Source organism: Stegostoma tigrinum, chromosome 5 (genome assembly GCF_030684315.1).
Source record: "Stegostoma tigrinum isolate sSteTig4 chromosome 5, sSteTig4.hap1, whole genome shotgun sequence".
NCBI lineage: Eukaryota > Metazoa > Chordata > Chondrichthyes > Orectolobiformes > Stegostomatidae > Stegostoma > Stegostoma tigrinum.
Genome location: NC_081358.1, coordinates 2,170,844 through 2,189,777, shown reverse-complemented (window position 1 = coordinate 2,189,777; position 18,934 = coordinate 2,170,844). Strand labels below are relative to the sequence as shown.

Genomic DNA, 18,934 nt, shown 5'->3' with positions numbered 1-18,934 from the left:
GGGGAGCAGCTTCACTCAAGTGTAAATAGATCCAGTTAGCTTTACTACAGCAAGAATGGCAGCACAATACAGGACAGTGTCATGTGAATCTTATAGAATAGGGAGGTAGGAGTTTAAAAAAAAATTAACAGCTGCTGGAAATATCTCCAACTAAGAAAACTGGAGATCAAATATTCAGAGTCTGAGTTGGAAGAAGGACAGGATTTTCTCAGAGAAATGGCAGTCACCCTACTGAGGGATGAGGGATGGCGATGGGGAGGAGGGAATGAAGGGAAGAAAATTATTGATTTAGATGGAAAATTATAAGCATTTGTTGGTCAGAAATGCAAAAAGGGACATGCTATACAAGAAAGTAATTATATAGAAAGGAGAGAATACATAACTTTATCACAGAACTGAGATATCTGCATGATGTTTTCAATCACTGCATCCTCTAAATTTCCCTGCAACTAAATACTTGATTGTGGCTCTTACAGCATGATGCAATGGGAACAGAGTTAATTGTAATTACAAGTTAATTTTCAACCAGTTATTACACTCCTGTGTAATTTAATACACATTAGATAATCACATTGTGATAGCAGGGTAATAGTGAGAATAATAAAGTAATTGCTAACCTCAGTCCAGCATCTTCATAATGTGGGTGATTTACAATAGGTCGCCCTGTAGATAACTTGATGCTAGCCATTGTGGGCATAGCCCCAGCAAACACAGCATCTGCAATGTGAATTAATCATTGCATTTTCTTATTAACATCTCTATTGTACTGACACCTACAATGTCACTACTTAAGTTTCAAAATAAAATGAATTAGGATTATATATTTGGTGGATTAGGCCAGTCAGCCCATTAAGACTGAATTATCATTCAACTTGACCATGGTCAATCTTCTAACTCAAAATCATTTTCCTGCACAATCCACATATTCATGATACACTTAATAAGTAGAAATCTACCAAACTATGGTATCGAATATAGTCGATGACTGATTCTCCATCGTCCTTTGGGGGAGAGAATTCCTAAGATTCACGACTCTGCAAGCATAGAAGCTCTTCATGACTTTTGCTCCTAAAAGAACTCTCTCTTATTTTGAGACTGTGTCCCTGGTTTTAGATCTCAACTCCAGTCCCCAGAGATGACACTGGACCAGCAATCCCCAAACTCAGGCTAATGCTCTGGCACCTGGATTCAGGGCAACTAGGGGAATTTAAACTCAAATAACTGACCTGGAATTAAAAAGCTATGTCCCATTTTTTTTGGTCACCATTGAATGTTGCATTTAAACAAAATCCATCCTATAGTCATGGAAATCTGCTGTCCTTACCTTATTTGACCTACATGCAACTCCAGAACCACAGCAATGTGGTTGATTCTTGACTGATTTAATGCAAGCGTCCTTCATAAAGTAATCAGTTTAAAGTAAAAATGCTAGCTTTTCCATTGATACCCACATCCCATTAAAAGAATAAAGAAAAAATAAACCTGAAAAGGTGAGAACATTACCTTAACTCTAGACAACAGGGTGCCAAAAGGTTCAGTCACTTTTCCTAATTCCCTCACCAACCTGAATAAAATAGTAGCTTCACTCAAACAGCACCCTCTGTTTCCACATGGACTGTTCATTTACCCTTTGCTCCACTGTTAGAATTTACAGGTATAACTATAATTGATCACCAACACTGATAATATTGCTTGATTTGAAACAATTTAATTATGGATCCTCATATTGCACCTTCCTCGTTCATTAACAGCCTCAAAAGATTTGACTCGTATCTAAAATAATGCAGCCATTTTAACCTGTGCAGTAGCAACAGTGTTAGTCACAGGAAGATGCAATAAAGTTTTTGTGAAGAGCAGAGAAGCACATAAAAGGTTGCAGCTGAGCAAGCCCAGCTTGAGCTATCTTAAAAATTGCAGGATCATTTGAAATCTCCAGTAATCAAGCACAAAGTAAAGGAAATTCTCCCCTATTAATGACATTTTTTAAGTGTCTGGACTGAAGGGAAAGTTGGGTAATCCAGACAAAAGGGTCACAGAATGAGGGAAAATAAAAGTACACAATGTAACTGCTTCTGTGGCAGAATCTTCACTTACATTTAACTGCGATTGATGGGTAATTCATTCTGTGTCGTGTAGAAACCCTTATATTAACTCCTGGTCTTTTCAGCTGTGGGCAAACATGGGTCTATTGCATACGTATAACACTGCCCCTAGCTGAATACTACATTAAAAATCTCATCTGCTGGGCTGCTCTCTAAGAAATGGAAAGATTACAACGCAATAGGGAATAAAAGGACAAAAGCAAAATTTTGCTGATGCTGATTATGTGAAGTTAATGTATTAACAAATAAGTATCAAGCAGCATTAGTGCATAGCAGTCAGAATTGTATTCTACAATTGCTTCTGTGATCTGCTTACCTGGCTGATGGGTGTATGATGGGTCCATTCCTAGTATTAACATCCTTAACTTAATGAGCAGAAGTACTCAATGAAAGAAAAACCAAGGAACCAGACATGCTAGTTAGCTACCAAAACACAGTTGGGAGATTTATATAGATAATCCGAGAGCCTAAATATCTGTAGAAAATTAATTCTTCCTATACATCAGTTTACATCTGTAAACATGTTAATTAAAACAAGAATTAGTACTTGCCTGCAGACATGTATAGGACTAACAGCAACATTTTTCTGAAGAAATAATTTCTATAACACTCACCCTTTTTAGTATTTTCTTTAATCCACTCTAATAACTCCTCTTGAGGAAAGTTGCTGAACTCTCCAATGATGCTCCATTGTTCTTTCAGATTTATTGCTCCCTGTAAGGCCATTGCTGCAAGCATGATGCACACAATTATCTGGTGATGGTATTTAGTGCGAACTCCACTAAATAGCTGACAAAAGGAGGAAACAAAAAGAAGCCATGAAACGAACTTCCAAGCTAATTGCTTTTATTTTGGTTAAGGGAGAGACAAATAGAGCAGTAAAAGAATTCACAGGTCTGGCAAACAAATGCACCCAATACATAAGTCTCAACAACAAAGGGGTTTTTACACAGAGCTGGTAGTTCAAAACATGCCCTTTATTTCACAAACCTATGTAAAAGCACAATGAAGAACCATGAAGATCTGAAATGCTAACTGTTTCCGCTCCACAGTTAACGCCTCTTGCTGAGTATGTCTAGGATTCTTAATTGTGATTTCAGATTTCCAGTATCTGCAGTATTTTCCTTTTGTATGATAGGACAAGGTTTACTACAGTAACTTTGTGCCCCTCCACCCACACATCAACGGGAGAAGACAGCCACACTGAACCCTGCCGCATCTTCACCATCCCCACAGACCTCCCACTGACTGAGGATGAACGGTCAGTCCTAAGCAAGGGGCTCACCTTTGTCCCCCTCCACCCACACATCAACGATACCAGTCACGTTTAGACATCAAGCAGTTTTTCCGCCACCTTCGCCTCCACGCTTATCTCTTTAACCGGGAGCCGAACCCTCCCTCCACCCACCTCCAACACAAGTCCTCTTCCTGGACACCACCCCCAGGCCTCCTACCCTCCCTCAACCTCTTCATCTCCAACTGCCATCGAGACATCAACCACCGCAACCTCTCCACCCCTCTCACCCACTCCAACCTCTCCCCCGCAGAACGGGCAGCCATCCGCTCCCTCCGCTCAAACCCCAACCTCACCATCAAACCCGCAGACAAGGGTGGCGCAGTGGTCGTATGGCGCACTGACCTCTACATCGCCGAGGCCAGACGCCAACTCTCCGACACCTCCTCCTACCACCCCCTCGATCATGGCCCCACCACCGAGCACCAAACCATCATCTCCAACACCATCCATGACCTCATCACCTCAGGGGACCTCCCACCCACAGCCTCCAACCTCATTGTTCCCCAACCCCGCACGGTCTGTTTCTATCTCCTTCCCAAAATCCACAGACCTGCCTGCCCATTGTCTCAGCCTGTTCCTGCCCCACCGAACTCATCTCCACCTATCTGGACTCCATTTTCTCCCCTTTGGTCTAGGAACTCCCTACCTATGTCTGACACCACCCACGCCCTCCACCTCCTCCAGGACTTCCAATTCCCTGGCCCCCAACACCTCATTTTCACTATGGACATCCAGTCCCTATACACCTGTATTCCTCATGCAGATGGCCTCAAGACCCATCCCAAAACCAGCCCAGCCTGTCTCCGCTACCCTAACCTGTTCTTCCTCTCACCGCTTCTTCCTGTCCCACAGGCCCGACCAACCCCCCTCCACCGACACCCTCATCCGCCTAGCCAAACTTGTCCTCACCCTCAACAACTTCTCTTTCGATTCCTCCCACTTCCTACAAAGGGGATGGCCATGGGTATCTGCATGGGCCCCAGCTATGCCTGCCTCTTTGTAGGTTATGTGGAACAGTCCCCCTTCTGCACCTAAACAGGCCCCAAACCCCACCTCTTCCTCCGTTACATTGATGACTGTATTGGCGCCGCCTCTTGCTCCCAAGAGGAGCTCAAACAGTTCATCCACTTCACCAACACCTACCACCCCAACCTCAAGTTCACCTGGGCCATCTCCAACACATCCCTCACCTTCCTGGACCTCTCAGTCTCCATCTCAGGTAACCAGCTAGAAACTGATGTCCATTTCAAGCCCACTGATTCCCACAGCTATCTAGAATACACCTCCTCCCACCCACCCTCCTGTAAAAATTCCATCCCCTATTCCCAATTCCTCCGCCTCCGCCGCATCTGCTCCCAGGATGAGGTATTTCACTCCCGCACATCCCAGATGTCCACGTTCTACAAGGACAACTTTCATCCCGCAGTGGTCGAGAACGCCCTTGACCGCGTCTCCTGCATTTCCCGCAACACATCCCTCACACCCTGCTTCCGCCACAACCGCCCCCAGAGGATCCCCCTCATTCTCACATACCACCCCAACTACCTCTGGATACAACGCATCATCCTCCGACACTTCTGCCATCTACAATCCGACTCCACCACCCAAGCTATTTTTCCATCCCCACCCTTGTCTGCCTTCTGGAGAGACCACTCTCTCCGCGACTCCCTTGTCCGCTCCACACACCCCTCCAACCCCACCACACCCGGCACCTTCCCCTGCAAGGAAGTGCTACACTTGCCCCCACACCTCCTCCCTCACCCCCATCCCAGGCCCCAAGGTGTCCTTCCATATCAAGCAGATGCTCACCTGCACATCTGTTATTGTGGTATATTGTATCCATTGTACCCGGTGTGGCTTCCTCTACATTGGGGAAACCAAGCGGAGGCTTGGGGACCGCTTTGCAGAACACCTCCGCTCAGTTCGCTACAAACAACTGCACCTCCCAGTCGCGAACCACTTCAAATCCCCCTCCCACTCCTCAGACGACATGTCCATCATGGGCCTCCTGCAGTGCCACAATGATGCCTCCCGAAGGTTGCAAGAACAGCAACTCATATTCCGCTTGGGAACCCTGCAGCCCAATGGTATCAATGTGGACTTCACAAGCTTCAAAATCTCCTCTTCCCCCACTGCATCCCAAAACCAACCCAGTTCTCCCCCTCCCCCCACTGCATCACAAAACCAGGCAAGCTCGTCCCTTTCCCCCACTGCATGCCAAAACCAGCCCAGCCTGTCTCCGCTTCCCTAACCTGTTCTTCCTCTCACCTATCCCTTCCTCCCACCTCAAGCCGCACCTCCATTTCCTACCTACCACCTCATCCTTGACCTGTCCGTCTTCCCTGGACTGACCTATCCCCTCTCTACCTCCTCACCTATACTCTCCTCTCTACCTATTTTCTTTTCTATCCATCTTCGGTCCGCCTCCCCCTCTCTCCCTATTTATTCCAGTTCCCTCTCTCCATCCCCCTCTCTGATGAAGGGTCTAGGCCCGAAACGTCAGCTTTTGTGCTCCTGAGATGCTGCTTGGCCTGCTGTGTTCATCCAGCTCCACACTTTGTTATCTTGGATTCTTCAGCATCTACAGTTCCCATTATCACTTAGTACAGTACCTTCTGCTTTTTGTGTTATGGAAAACACAAGAGAAGAAAAGCATTAAAAACAGCAGTAGGAATAATGCAGACTGCCAATAGAGTCTGAGATAACAAGGTGTAGATAACCAATTGGCCTGCTGAGTTCATTCAGCTCTACACCTTGTTATCTCAGATTCTCCAGCATCTGTAGTTCCTACTATCTCTGCCAATAGAGTCTGCTCTGCAATGTGATATGATTTGAGACCGATCAGATCGTGCCTTCAGCCCCACTTTCCTGTATAGTTTTCATAATGTTCAATGTCCCAATAATTCAAATACGGTTTAACTCATCTTGAAAATGTCCAATGCCCCAGCATTCACTGCACTCAGAGGTAGGGAAATTCCAACGATTAATGCTGTTCTGACAGAATAAATTCCACCTCATCCCCATCTTAAATGGAATTAAATGTGAGACCCCTTTTGTGCTTCCCAGTTCTAGACTCCCGCATTAAGGAAAACATTATGTCTTTGTTTCTTTGTTTGTTTCATTGTTACCTTGTCAAGCTCCCTCAGAATTTATATTTCAAAATGATCAGCTCTCCTTCCATGAAAATCCAATGAGTATAGACCTAACCTAATCAACCTTTCCTCAAACAATAACTCCTTCATTTCAGTGATCAGCCTGATATACTTGCATTGGAAGCTGTACAGGGAAAGTTAATCCTTCCATAAATAAAGCAACCAAATCTGAATACAGTATCCAGGGTGTGTTCTCTCACCACACCCTGTACAGTTGTAACAAAGCATCTATACTTTCGAACTCCATGCCTCTAACTATTAAAACCAATGAATATCCTGCTTGTCTATTTTCCTGACCAAAGTAAGCAAGAAATGATTATGAGTGTTGTTTTTTTCATTCCAGAGTAAAGCACTCAGTCGATAACAGTTTCCTCCAGACTATGTCCATCCAGATATGCAAAGCTGCAGTGGGTATTGGTGTAAAATAGTATGACAGTTTGCATTAACAGAATGTAAATGCAATTAGAATTTAAGCAACCAGACAGACGTATTTCTAAATGCAAGCTGACGAAACCTAGGTCGGGGGTAATATCAGATCTATTTTCCTTCAGAGCAGTCACAAAGCCTGGTACCCAATTCAAACGTTCCTGGCTTTGCACTTAGGACAAAGAAAATTACTGTACAGGAACAGGCCCTTTGGCCCAGCAAGCCTGCACCAGCACGCTGCCTGTCACAACTAAAAACCCCTACCCTTCCGGGGACTGTGTCCCTCTATACCCATCCTATTCACGTATTTGTTTAAGACCTTTCCCTGCAGCAAGTTCCAGGCACCCACCACCCTCTGTGTAAAAAACGTGCCTCAAACATCACCTTTAGACCTTGCCCCTTGCTCCTTAAACCTACGCTTCCCGGTAACTGACTCTTCCACCCTGGGAAAAAGCTTCTGACTGTCCAGTCTGTCCATGCCCTTCATAACCCTGAAGACCTCGAGCAGGTCACCCCTCAACCTCCGTCCTTCCAGCGAGAACAACCCAACTTTCTCCAACATCTCCTCATAGCTAAGGCCCTCCATACCAAGCAACATCCCAATAAATATTTTCTGTTCCCTCTCTAAAGCCACCACATCCTTCTGGTAGAGTGGCAGCCAGAATTAAACACAATATTCCCAATGCGGCCTAACTAAGGTTCTATAAATCTGCAACATTACCTGCCAATTTTTAAACTTAATACCCCAGCCAATGAAGGCAAGCATGCTGTATGCCTTGTTGACTACCTTCTCCACCTGCATTGCCACTTTCAGTGACCTGTGTACCTGTACACTCAGATCCCTCTGCCTATCAGTACTGTTAAGGGTTCTGCTATATACTATATATTTTCCATCTGATTTGACCTTTCAAATGCATTACCTCACATTTTTCCGGATTAAACTCCCAATTGCCATCTCTCTGCCCAAGTCACCAACCGATCTATATCTTGCTGTATCCTCATCGCTATCCGCAATTCCACCAACTTGAGTGTCATCGGCAAACTTAATAATCAGACCAGCTACATTTTCCTCCCAATCATTTATAATTATTACAAATAGCAAAGGTCCCAACACTGATCCCTGAGGAATGCCACTAATCACAGCCCTCCATTCAGAAATGCACCCTTCCACTGCTACCCTCCGTCTTCTATGACCGAGACAGTTTGTCACCTATCTCGCAAGCTCACCACTGACCTGGTGCGACTTTACTTCTGTATCAGTCTGCCATGAGAGACCTTGTCAAAGGCCTTACTGAAGCCCATGTAGATAACATCCACTGCCCTACCCTCATTGATCATCTTTGTCACTTCTTTGTACAAAGTGGCTTTGTGTTGAGGCTTGACATTTAGAATGCACACCAAATAAGTTACACCGGAGAGCACTGATTGCAATATCTCCGTTTTCAACTGCACACAATACAGGACATGTAGTGTTGATTTAGCGTGCAATACCTGACAATAACATACATCCAAGACCACATCATAAATAAGGGCTAGCACAGTTTTATGACAAGTCTCATAACTTTTACTACCAGCTTTAAAATTTTAAATCTACATATCAAAGCCAGAATTACATAAATCTCACTCTACACAGCAGGAAGGTGTTTGGCCCTTATTGCAACACTACAGTAACACTATTTCCTTTAATCGCACATTCCACACTTACCCTACACTTTGCATTTCTATGTACAAACTTTACAAAACCTACCAGATTAAGTTCTATGTTATTAAAATTAAACACCATTCAGTCAAGTACTAAACTTCTTTTAAATTCCATCAGTGCACTCTGGTTGAGTATTGCATTAGTGCCAGTATAACACAGCTACTTTCAATTCAATGACCTGTTTGACAGGGTTGTACAAGTAGGCACAGAAGTAATAATGTTGAATTTTATAAATGAAGCTTCATCTTACCTGCCTGGAGCAAATTAGAGAAGCCATGATGCACATGTGAGGAGTAAGAAAAAGTTTCAGTCTCATGATGAGAATTGCCAGGACCACAAACGCGATCAACTGGAAAACATGATAGACCAGCTGTGGAGACAGAAAAGCAAATTACACATTGAAAGTTTATCAATTCAATCTAGCAACAACAGGCATAACAATTTCAATTACCCTCAAAGCTCTCTAATACAACAGACCTTGAAGAGGAGGGCCTGAAATTCCAAGAGATTGAAAGTAAAATGGTGCAAGACCGCAGGACAATTCTGATGTGCAAATCACATTAATTTTGGATATCCACAAAATCAGAGGAGCACCTTGCCACTTCAATAACAAGCCAAATATCTTCTATGTCTTGTATATTGTATTCACTATCTCTTTCCAAAGAGAAATATAAGAATCATAGAATTCTTACAGTGTGGAAATGGGCCATTTGGACCACTGAGTCTGCGGCAACCCTCCAAAGAGTGTCCCATCCAGAGCCATCCCCCCACACTGTCCCTATAACCCCATATTATCATGACTAATCCACTTAACCTGCACATTACAGGGCAATTTAACATGGCCAATCCACATAGCCTGCATACTTTTGGGGGGAAAACAAAACAACCTGAGGAAACCCATGCAGACACAGGGAGAATGTGTAAATTCCATATAAATAGTGCCAGCCACCTGAGCCACTGTGCCACCCCAAGTATAACTTTGTTTTTAATGAGAGCTGATTTCTTCTGTGATTGACAACCTTTACTCAGAAGTGTTCATGGGGCCAGTACATTACAGTGCCTTGGATCCTGTTCTCAGTGGACACAAGAGTGAAGAATTGAGTGGATTTTGCAATGAAGCCTTCAAATGCCCCTAACCCATAAACACGCTCAGTACCAGCTACTGGGATAGGGAAATCAAACAGAAAATGCACTCACTGGCTGAAAAATCAAGATTTATGTCAAAGGTAAAGTCAGATTGAATGATCACGTTTAATAGTTGTGTTCAAATTCTGGCCAAGAATGGATAGAAGGAAAAATCTATTCATTTTGTTCACTTCAATCAGACAGAAAATGTGATCAAAAGAAGTCAAAATTCCAATCTATTCTCTTCTGCAGATTTTTATGCAGAAGAAAATACTGATAAGATCAGTTTCAACAGAAACCAAGGATGCCACTTACATATGGAGCAACCAGGAGATGGCTAACAAGACAGCGAGCCTAGTATAGTCAATGCGGCCTGCGACTGTCCCAACAGAAATTGCTTGCATTAAGCTCATCACTTTATAGGTATGGAGAAAAATGGATCAATAGAAGAAAATACATTTCAAAACTGTTTTTAGCCAGTAAAATAGTTAAAGATTAGTTTTTAGGGTTAAAGAAGTCAAAGTGGAACTAGGATGTGGGAACTGGATGATCAGTCACGATCATATTGACTGGCAGAGAAGACCTGAAGGGCCATATGGCTCCTGTTACAGCTCCTGTAATAATTCCTGTACTTATTTCAGATGTTTTCTATGGAAGGCAATGACCAGAGAGCCATATCTTCAATACAGTTGATGCAAAGTTTTTTACCCGAAAACTTGTATCACTGAGTGCATTAAGTTGTTTTACCTCTCCTCGGGTTGGATGCCTCTTCCTGAGAAGAAAAGAAAAAATAAATTAAAATACAGAAACATATTAGAAGTAAGACATCTCTCCTCATCTCAGTCCTAAAAGGTTTACCCTTTATCCTTAAACTATGACACTGGTTTGGGACTGGCAATTGTTGTGCAATCCCCGTTCAACTGTTGTCATAGCATCTGTGATGACATAACTTATGTCTATTATCTTCCCAGAGTGGAGAAACAATGCCGTGTCATTCGCAGCCTTTAGCATACCATTGATGATGACAAACATCTTGCCAAGGCCATCCATACACCTCCACTACTCGCCTTCAAACAGCCGCCTATCTTCAAACAGACGATCGTTCATAGCAAACTAGCCAGCCTTCAGTAGCACAGCAACCACAACACCATACAACCCTGCCAGACATGCGAGATCACTGATATAGGTAATATTATCATACATGGGAACACCACAAACCAGGTACATGGTATGTACTTACGCAACTTGGACAATATTGTCTACCTCATATGCTGCAGGAAAGGACGCCCCAAGGCATAGCATACTAATGAGATCATGCAGACGTTACAATGACGGATGATTGGAAACCGCGCAACTATCACCAGGCCAGAGCATTCCCACAGAGTCAGGGATCACTTCAGCGGGTCAAGGACATTCACTCTCCTACCTTCTGGTAAGCATTGTCCAAGGCAGCCTTCTAAATACATGACAAAGCAGAATCACCTGGCAGAAACAGATAGCCAAGTGCCATACTCATTGGTGGGGGTGGGGGGCAAGGCCTCAAATGTGATCTTGGCTTCATGCTATACTACATATAACCCCACCATGTGCAATAACACTGACCCTTTCCATTTCCTGTGCCCTTCTCTTTGATAGTAAATCATGCACCAGAACTGAAATTTGCCTCAGACAATCTAGTGCAATGTCTCAATGCTATTCTAACATCATTTTCTAACACTTGAGCTTTAACAGGCACTTTCCTTTCAACAAGTAACACACTTAGGTTGGTTCAAAATAAAAATCAAGCCAATCGTTGTCCCTTCTCGTGCTGCCAGAATGTCATGAAATTTTGAAGGCAATTTGGAATTCTGATTGTACACTAACTGGATGGGCAGTAATCTTATTTCACCTGCAAGGATGTTTTTGAATGTGCTGCTCTGCACATTCCAGTGCAGTTTGCAACATCATCCAGCTGATCTGACAGTGTTTCATGCAACATCTCATCAATTATCACATGGTTTCTTTTGACAAGCTATTGTCGAGTGGACTTTTTGCAGCAATATGCATTTCTATAGTAAAGTTCTAGCACGGCCCGAAGTTCTTCACTTGTAAATTCACCTCTGCTACCCATTAAGATTTTGTTGCTGACTGAAAGCTTGTGCTGCCCCACTTTTCGAAGACTTTGCCTAGTAAAGGTTATCTGTCCTTATTGTTCATCACCACAGAGGCACTAAACCAGGTCACAAATCTACAAAATAGAAGGAGGAAGGGCCACTGGACCCAAGACATTAAGTCTTTTTTTCTTCTCCACACATGTTGCCAGACCTGCTGAGCTTTTCCAGCAACTTTGTTTTTTTTCCAGATTTACAGCATCTGCAGTTCTTTTGGTTCTTATACCTTCCTCCAGATCAGCTATGTATATCACAAACAACAGTGGTCCCAACACAGATCCCTGTGGAACACAACTGGTCACTGTTCTTCATTTTGAGAAACTCCCTTCCACTACAACTCTGTCTCCTGTTGCCCAGCCAGTTCTCTGTCCATCTAGCTAGTGTACCCTGGACCCTATGGGACTTCAGTTTCCATCAGCCTACCGTGGGGAACCATATCAAACGCCTTACTGAAGTCCACGTATATGATATCCACAGCCCCTCCCTCATTTATCAACTTTGTCACTTCCTCAAAGGATTCTATCAAGTTGGTAAGACGTGACCTTCCCTGCACAAGAACATGCTGCCTATCACTAATAAGCCTATTTTCTTCCAAATGTAAATGTGGTGTCCTAGGCTTAACCCTTTTCTGCAGCTTCAACAATGAACTTTCCTCCAACATAAATCAGAGGTCAGGATATTTGCTGGTGTTTGCTTGCATGGGTTTCAGAGCCATTTACAATTTACTAGAAAATGAAGCAGTTTGTCTTCATATGTGGAAAGGTCTGAACAAAACTTAAAGGCATGGACAGATAAAAGACAAGTAATATTAATTCCACACAGATATTGGGTAATGATCATCTCTCAATGCCATTCCCATTAGCAACATTCTGCAAATCACTGTTGACCAGAAACCAGACCAGCCGTATAAATTCTGTGGCTACAACAGCGGATCAGAGGCTGGGAATTTGGGAGCAAATCGCTCAATTCCTTACTCCCCAGTGGTTGCTAACATCTACAAGGTCCAATTTCAGAGAATTATCAAATACTGCATGCAGCTCCAACAACACTCAAGAGGTTTGAAACTATCCAAGTAAAAACAACCTGTTTTCCTGAAATCTCATGCACTACACATGCAACGTAGCAGCTATGTGTTTTAGGGTTAGCATTTGGATAAACCTAACCACCATCATTAAGGAGATAGTAGGAACTGCCTAGGCCCGAAACGTCAGCCTTCCTGCTTCTCTGATGCTGCTTGGCCTGCTGTGTTCATCCAGCTCCACATCTTCTAATCTCACCATCATTAGGGAGCTCCTGTTTTGGCAGCATCTTATAAATCTGTGACCTCTACCACCTTGGCAAATAAGGGCAGCCGGAACAGGCAACACCACTACCATCTGCAAGCTCCCCTCCGAGTCCTCACCATTCTGACTCGGAAACATAAGGCTGTTCCTTCAGCGCTGAGTTAATATCCTGAAATTCTCTTCCCAACAGCCCAATGGAAACACTAACACCCGAGACTGCAGCAGTTCAAGGCAGCAACACATCAGCACTTCTCCAGAGTATTTAGGATGTCAGAGACCCTCAAGCTAAGAACGAATTTACCATTTACTTTTGGACTCTTCTTTTCTGTGTTTATATGACCTATTATGTTGTATTATTATTCCCTTTCTTATATAATCTCTTCTGCCGTCCTTAACACTGACCATTCCTTATATTCTTTCCTCCCATCCATTTTTATTCTGCCTCTGCACTCGCTTATGAACGGTTAAATTCCCAATGATTTTTCAACTTTCATGAAAGATTAACAACTCAAAATATCAATATTTTTCATACACTCCAGCTGACTGGCTGATTATTTTCAACACTTTGTGGTTTAAGAATTGTTAAAGACAAAACACCTTAAATGTTGCTCTATGGCAGAGTTCGCGCAACGTACCAATTTTGGTGGCACAACATTTGATTAAATAATGACGTGGCTTAACCTCACTTTGACATTCCATAGGGCCAGAAGCAAAGGCGATAGGTGTAACGGGACACTTGCTTAGTTATTCATGCTGCTGACTTTTATAAAAATAACTTCTTGACCACATTAAATCTAAATGTCAATTGGAATTTTGCATGCTTTCACTTATTAGTTTTAAAACTGTGATAAAAGCATAATTTACGGTATTTCAAAACCCGTAACACAAATTGCCACATTCTGGACACTTACTCGTCAAAGCCTTCTGGAATTTTTCCTTTTAACAAACAGAGCAGCTCCTTCAAAGTCTACAAATAAGAAGGAAATAATTAACACTTTCAGAAGGTCAAGAAAGGTTTCAAAGTTCTAAAGCACATTAAAGAATGTTCAATGCTGAATGATTAGAAAAACAGTGTAGAAGCTCAGTTTAAAAAAAAGTTTACCAATAAACAGTGCATATTTGTTTGTTAAATGTTAATAGTTAACAGAAGGGCAAAGGCTCGACTGAAGGCTGTTGAACTGACACAGCTGCACACAAATTACTGTATCCAGGAGCTTAAAAATTACCCAGGAAGAAGGAGGCTTTCCAGTCTAAGTGCCAAGTTATGTTCAACCAAAATCTCTACCGCTGAGCCCAAACTTAACATGCTGTTCAATTTTCACTCCTAAGATACGTTTAACAGGCCCATTTTAAACAGGCCACAATAAAATGATGAAAAGAAAATCAGTATGTCATTTTCCAAGAGCTAGGAACCATAACTCCAACCTGGGCTCCTCGGTGCATTCTCCCTTTGTACACTGATGTGGTGCTTACAAATACCAGGCTACATGAGATTCGTCTGGTGGCTAAGATCAGGAAAACTTCTGTCCTAGGGAATTTCTGCCTTAATCCTAGCATCTCTCGTGCTCCTAGCGTGTGTAGCAAGTCAAACCTCCACCGCTTATTAGCCTATGATGCACAGTACCCAGATCCTCACTAGTCCACTACCGACTTTACATCATGAACATCCTGGAACTACTATGAAATTCTTGCTCCCACTCTAGTCCCTGTATATTTAAACGATTGAACTGGCCAAGGCATCATGCACTGATAAAAACAAAGCAATTTTAAATGCAACAAAATGCAAATAAATTATTGAGCAAATAATTACAAATGCACAGAATTATATCCTGAAATGACAGCATTCAGTTCATTGTGACTTATTGTGTTATGATGGCTTAATATTTAATTTTTGGTGGAGTTCAGTTTGAAGGATTGCAGATAACTAGATTGCTTTGTTTTAACAATGTTGATGAAATGGTACTTTTTTTTAAAAAACAAGAAATTACTTGGAATCTGTGATTCTAGATAATTACTGTCTTAATTGTTTGGACTCAGTTCAGGGAAAACGTCCAACCGTTTTTATGACCAAGGCTGATGGCTGGTTGAAATAAAAAGAACATAAATGGAGCAAGACTGCAGAATTCCAAGGTGCATGTAGATCTAGTGCACGAATCATAATAAGTCAGTATGTAGGTCTAGCAAGTATTTAAGATTAATGGAATGCTATCCTGTTTTAGGTGAGGAATTGAACACAAAAGGAAGAAAGTTAGGCATCAGTTACACAGGGCACTGGTAAGCCCACTTCTCAAATACAGTGTGAAATTATAGTGTCTGTTATTTAAGGAATAATTTAAATGTACTGGAGTGATTCAGGAGGTGGTTTACTCGATTGACACGTGGTACAAGTTGGTTGTCTCATGAAGGAAGTTTGGACAGATTGGGCTCGTTAACACTTGAGTATAGAAGAGTGAGGAGTTGCTTGACTGAAGGACATGATATTCTGCACAGTCTTTACATGATGAATATGAAAAGATGTTTTCATCTTATGGAGAGTCCAAAGCTGGGGTAGTGCTTTAAAATTAGGGGTCAACCTTTTAGAAAACAGATGAGTAGAAAATTCTCTCAGAGAGCTGTGTGACTTTGGAACTCTCTGCCTCATATGCTGCGGCAGGGTCACTGAGCATTTTTTCACAGAGGTAGATTGATTCCCTTGCCTAAAAGAAAACCCAAGATAATTGGGGGTAGATGTGAATGTGGAATTCAAAACACAAACAGATCAGTCATGACCCAATTGAATGGGAGAGTATGCTTGAAGGACCATATTATCATTTAATTCCGCTCCTAATTTGTATGCATGCATACGTATCACAAATTTGAATGAAATTTCAATATTATAGCTGCTCCACTAGGATATTTTTGGCATGGTTCTGGAGGGAGAACATGCAAGCTCACGAAATATCAGCTTTTGTGCTCCTAAGATGCTGCTTGGCCTGCTGTGTTCATCCAGCTCCACACTTTGGTTATCTCGGATACTGCAGCATTGCTGGTTGGCCATTTAGGTAATGATATCCAGACTGGGACCAGAAAGCACAGAGTCCTCAAACGTAAAAAACAGCAGTAAATAGCGCCAAAAGGGGAAAAATAGTTATAAAGTCAAGATTAATGGCTCTTTACATAAATGTTCACAGTATTTAGAATCAAACATATTAATCAATAGCATGGACAGAACTTAATGGAGTGATGGCTACATTAGTGACGGCTGTGATGAGATGAAATACTCAGACATGTGACTTTTCAAAATGTTAGGCAGGAAGGACAGGAAGAATGGTGATGTGGCTTTGTTTGTAGAAAATTAAACAAAGTACAATAGCAATAGATGAAGTTGAATTAGAAGATGTAGAATCTCAATTAACAGAGGGAAGAAATAACAAATTGGGGGGGGGGGGGGAGAAGAGATGGGAAATCACTTGTGGGACTAGTCAATAGCTCCCCACCCCTCAATAATAATTAAACTGTAGGATGGAGAATAAGTCAGGAGATAATGAAGGCATGTAAAAAATGCAGTACATTAATCAAAACGAAATTTTGATTATTCCAATCAATGCAAATATTAGCCACAAGGAAGAATACAAAGACCATATTCAGGCCAGCTTCCTACGATGTTATGCCATAGATCTAAAAAAAAATCTGGCTATTTTGGATTTGGCAATAAGGTGAAATGAGGCAGTTTTATTAATGATCTCAGAGTAAACGATCCCTTAGGAAACAGTGACCAAATCATTCAGATTGAGAAGGAGAAACGTGATTCAGTAAAAACTGTACCAATCTTAAAGGAGGGTAATTGTAAAGGAATGAGGGCAAAGCTGCCTGGAGTGGAAAAGACCGTTCTTAAACAATGGCAGACATTCATGAAAATTGTTCATGGCTCACAACCAAGACATACCCTAGTGAGAAAGGAGGATCCTCGGAAGGGAATAAACTAAATATGGTTAACCAGAAATTAGAGACAGCATCAAATGACATAAAAGACAGAAAATGTGAAGAAAGTGATGTGAAGGAAGAGGATTGTAAAAGTTTTAAAAACCAACAATATGTAACAAAAATTTCAAAAGTAAATTATAAGGGTGCAGTAGTGAGTAATACGAAAATGGATACTAAGAGTTTCTTTAAATACATAAAAGGGAAGTGAGAGGCCAAAATGAACATAGAAAATCAAGCTAAGGAAGTAATAATGAGGAACCAGCAGACAGCAGATGTGACGGGAGAATACTTTGCAAGTCTTCACTTTAGAAGACAATATTAGCATTCCAAAAATACTAAATAATCAAGGGGCAAAAGCATGAAACAAGTACAACTGTGACCAGAGAAAAAAGTGCTAGGGAAACTAATACAACCAGAGGCCAATAAGTCCTTTAGATCTGACGGGTTGTATATTAAGCCAGCTTATCTAAATGGAGATATAACTAGCATTGTTGAGTGTAGTTTGCTTGCCGAGCTGGTTTCACGTATATCAGACGTTTTGTTACCATGCTGGGTAATGTCCTCAGTGCAGCCTCCGATGAAGCATCGGTGTGTTTTCCCGCCTGGTTTTTAAACTCTGGGGTCTGTTGAGCTGGATTACCTCACTTCCAGATTTCCTTCGTGGTAGAATATATATGGATCGAGTTTTAAGTGTTCATTAAAGGCATGCTTTGTGGAGTGCCTGGCTTCTAGAAATTCTCATGCCTGTCTCTGCCTAGCTTGTCCCAGTCGAAATGGTGGTTCTCCTTGTGGAGATATACTGGTATTGGAAATGATCCAGAGAATGTTCACTAGGTTGATACAGGTACAGGAGGATTATTTCATAAGGACAGGTTGAGCAGATTTGACTTATATTTATTGGAATAAAGAAGAACAAGAGGCATATAGGATTCTTAGGCAGCTAGATTGGATAGATACAGAAAGATTTTTTTGCCTTGTGGGAGAGTCCAACTCCAGAGGGTATAACCTCAGATGGTAGTGAATCCATAGAATTCTCTACTGCAGAGGGCTGTTGACGCTCAGTCATGAAGCACATTCAAAGTTGATACAGATTTTTTAAATCAGTAAGGGAATCAAAGGTTATGGCGTAAAAGGTGGAAAGTGAAATTGAAGATTAACAGATCAGCTATGATCTCACTGAAAGGTGAAACAGACTTGCTGGGCGAAATGGACTAATTTTCCTCCTACGTCTTATGGTCTTGTTCATTCTAAAGGGAAGGCTGGGAGTTTGAGGCAACATTTGAGAAACTGAAAGCTAGCTTGATCAGTGAATGGGCAATGGCTGCTACTAATTTCTTTAAATCCTTTAAGGAAATGATCGATGCTAGTGACTTCGTGGTAAAAGTCTTGTAAGATGTGAGATTAACATATACTTTGATGTAATTTATTACAGGTTTTGGAGTTGGAACCAGAGAGTTTTGGTTTGTGTTTATGAGGCTTTTAACGATTAACTTTTCACTTTTTGTTGAGCCATGATTTTTTTTTACAACCAGAATGAGAGAGTCCCTTGGGTGGGAAGGGGGAATTTTAGAATTACAAAATCCTTACAGTGCAGATAGAGGCCCATCAAGTCTGCACTGATCCCCCAAAGATAATTCTACCCAGATCCACTCCCCCACCCTATCATCATATCCCCACATTTACCATGGCTAATTCACCTATCTTGCACATCTGTGGACTGTGGGAGGAAACCGA

General features: G+C 42.0%; 1 protein-coding gene across 3 annotated transcripts in view; it reads right to left on the bottom strand.

Moving 5' to 3' along the window:
* dpy19l1l (dpy-19-like 1, like (H. sapiens)) overlaps nucleotides 1-18,934 on the bottom strand; it is an 82,009-nt gene that overhangs the window by 4,422 nt on the left and 58,653 nt on the right. For all 3 annotated transcript variants that reach the window (XM_048529391.2, XM_048529392.2, XM_048529393.2), the window contains 5 exons: nucleotides 14,149-14,204; nucleotides 10,552-10,576; nucleotides 8,930-9,049; nucleotides 2,717-2,891; nucleotides 618-717 (listed from right to left, as the gene is read on the bottom strand). In XM_048529391.2, coding sequence (XP_048385348.1) covers nucleotides 618-717; nucleotides 2,717-2,891; nucleotides 8,930-9,049; nucleotides 10,552-10,576; nucleotides 14,149-14,204 — 476 coding nt within the window. The remainder of the gene's footprint in view (nucleotides 1-617; nucleotides 718-2,716; nucleotides 2,892-8,929; nucleotides 9,050-10,551; nucleotides 10,577-14,148; nucleotides 14,205-18,934) is intronic.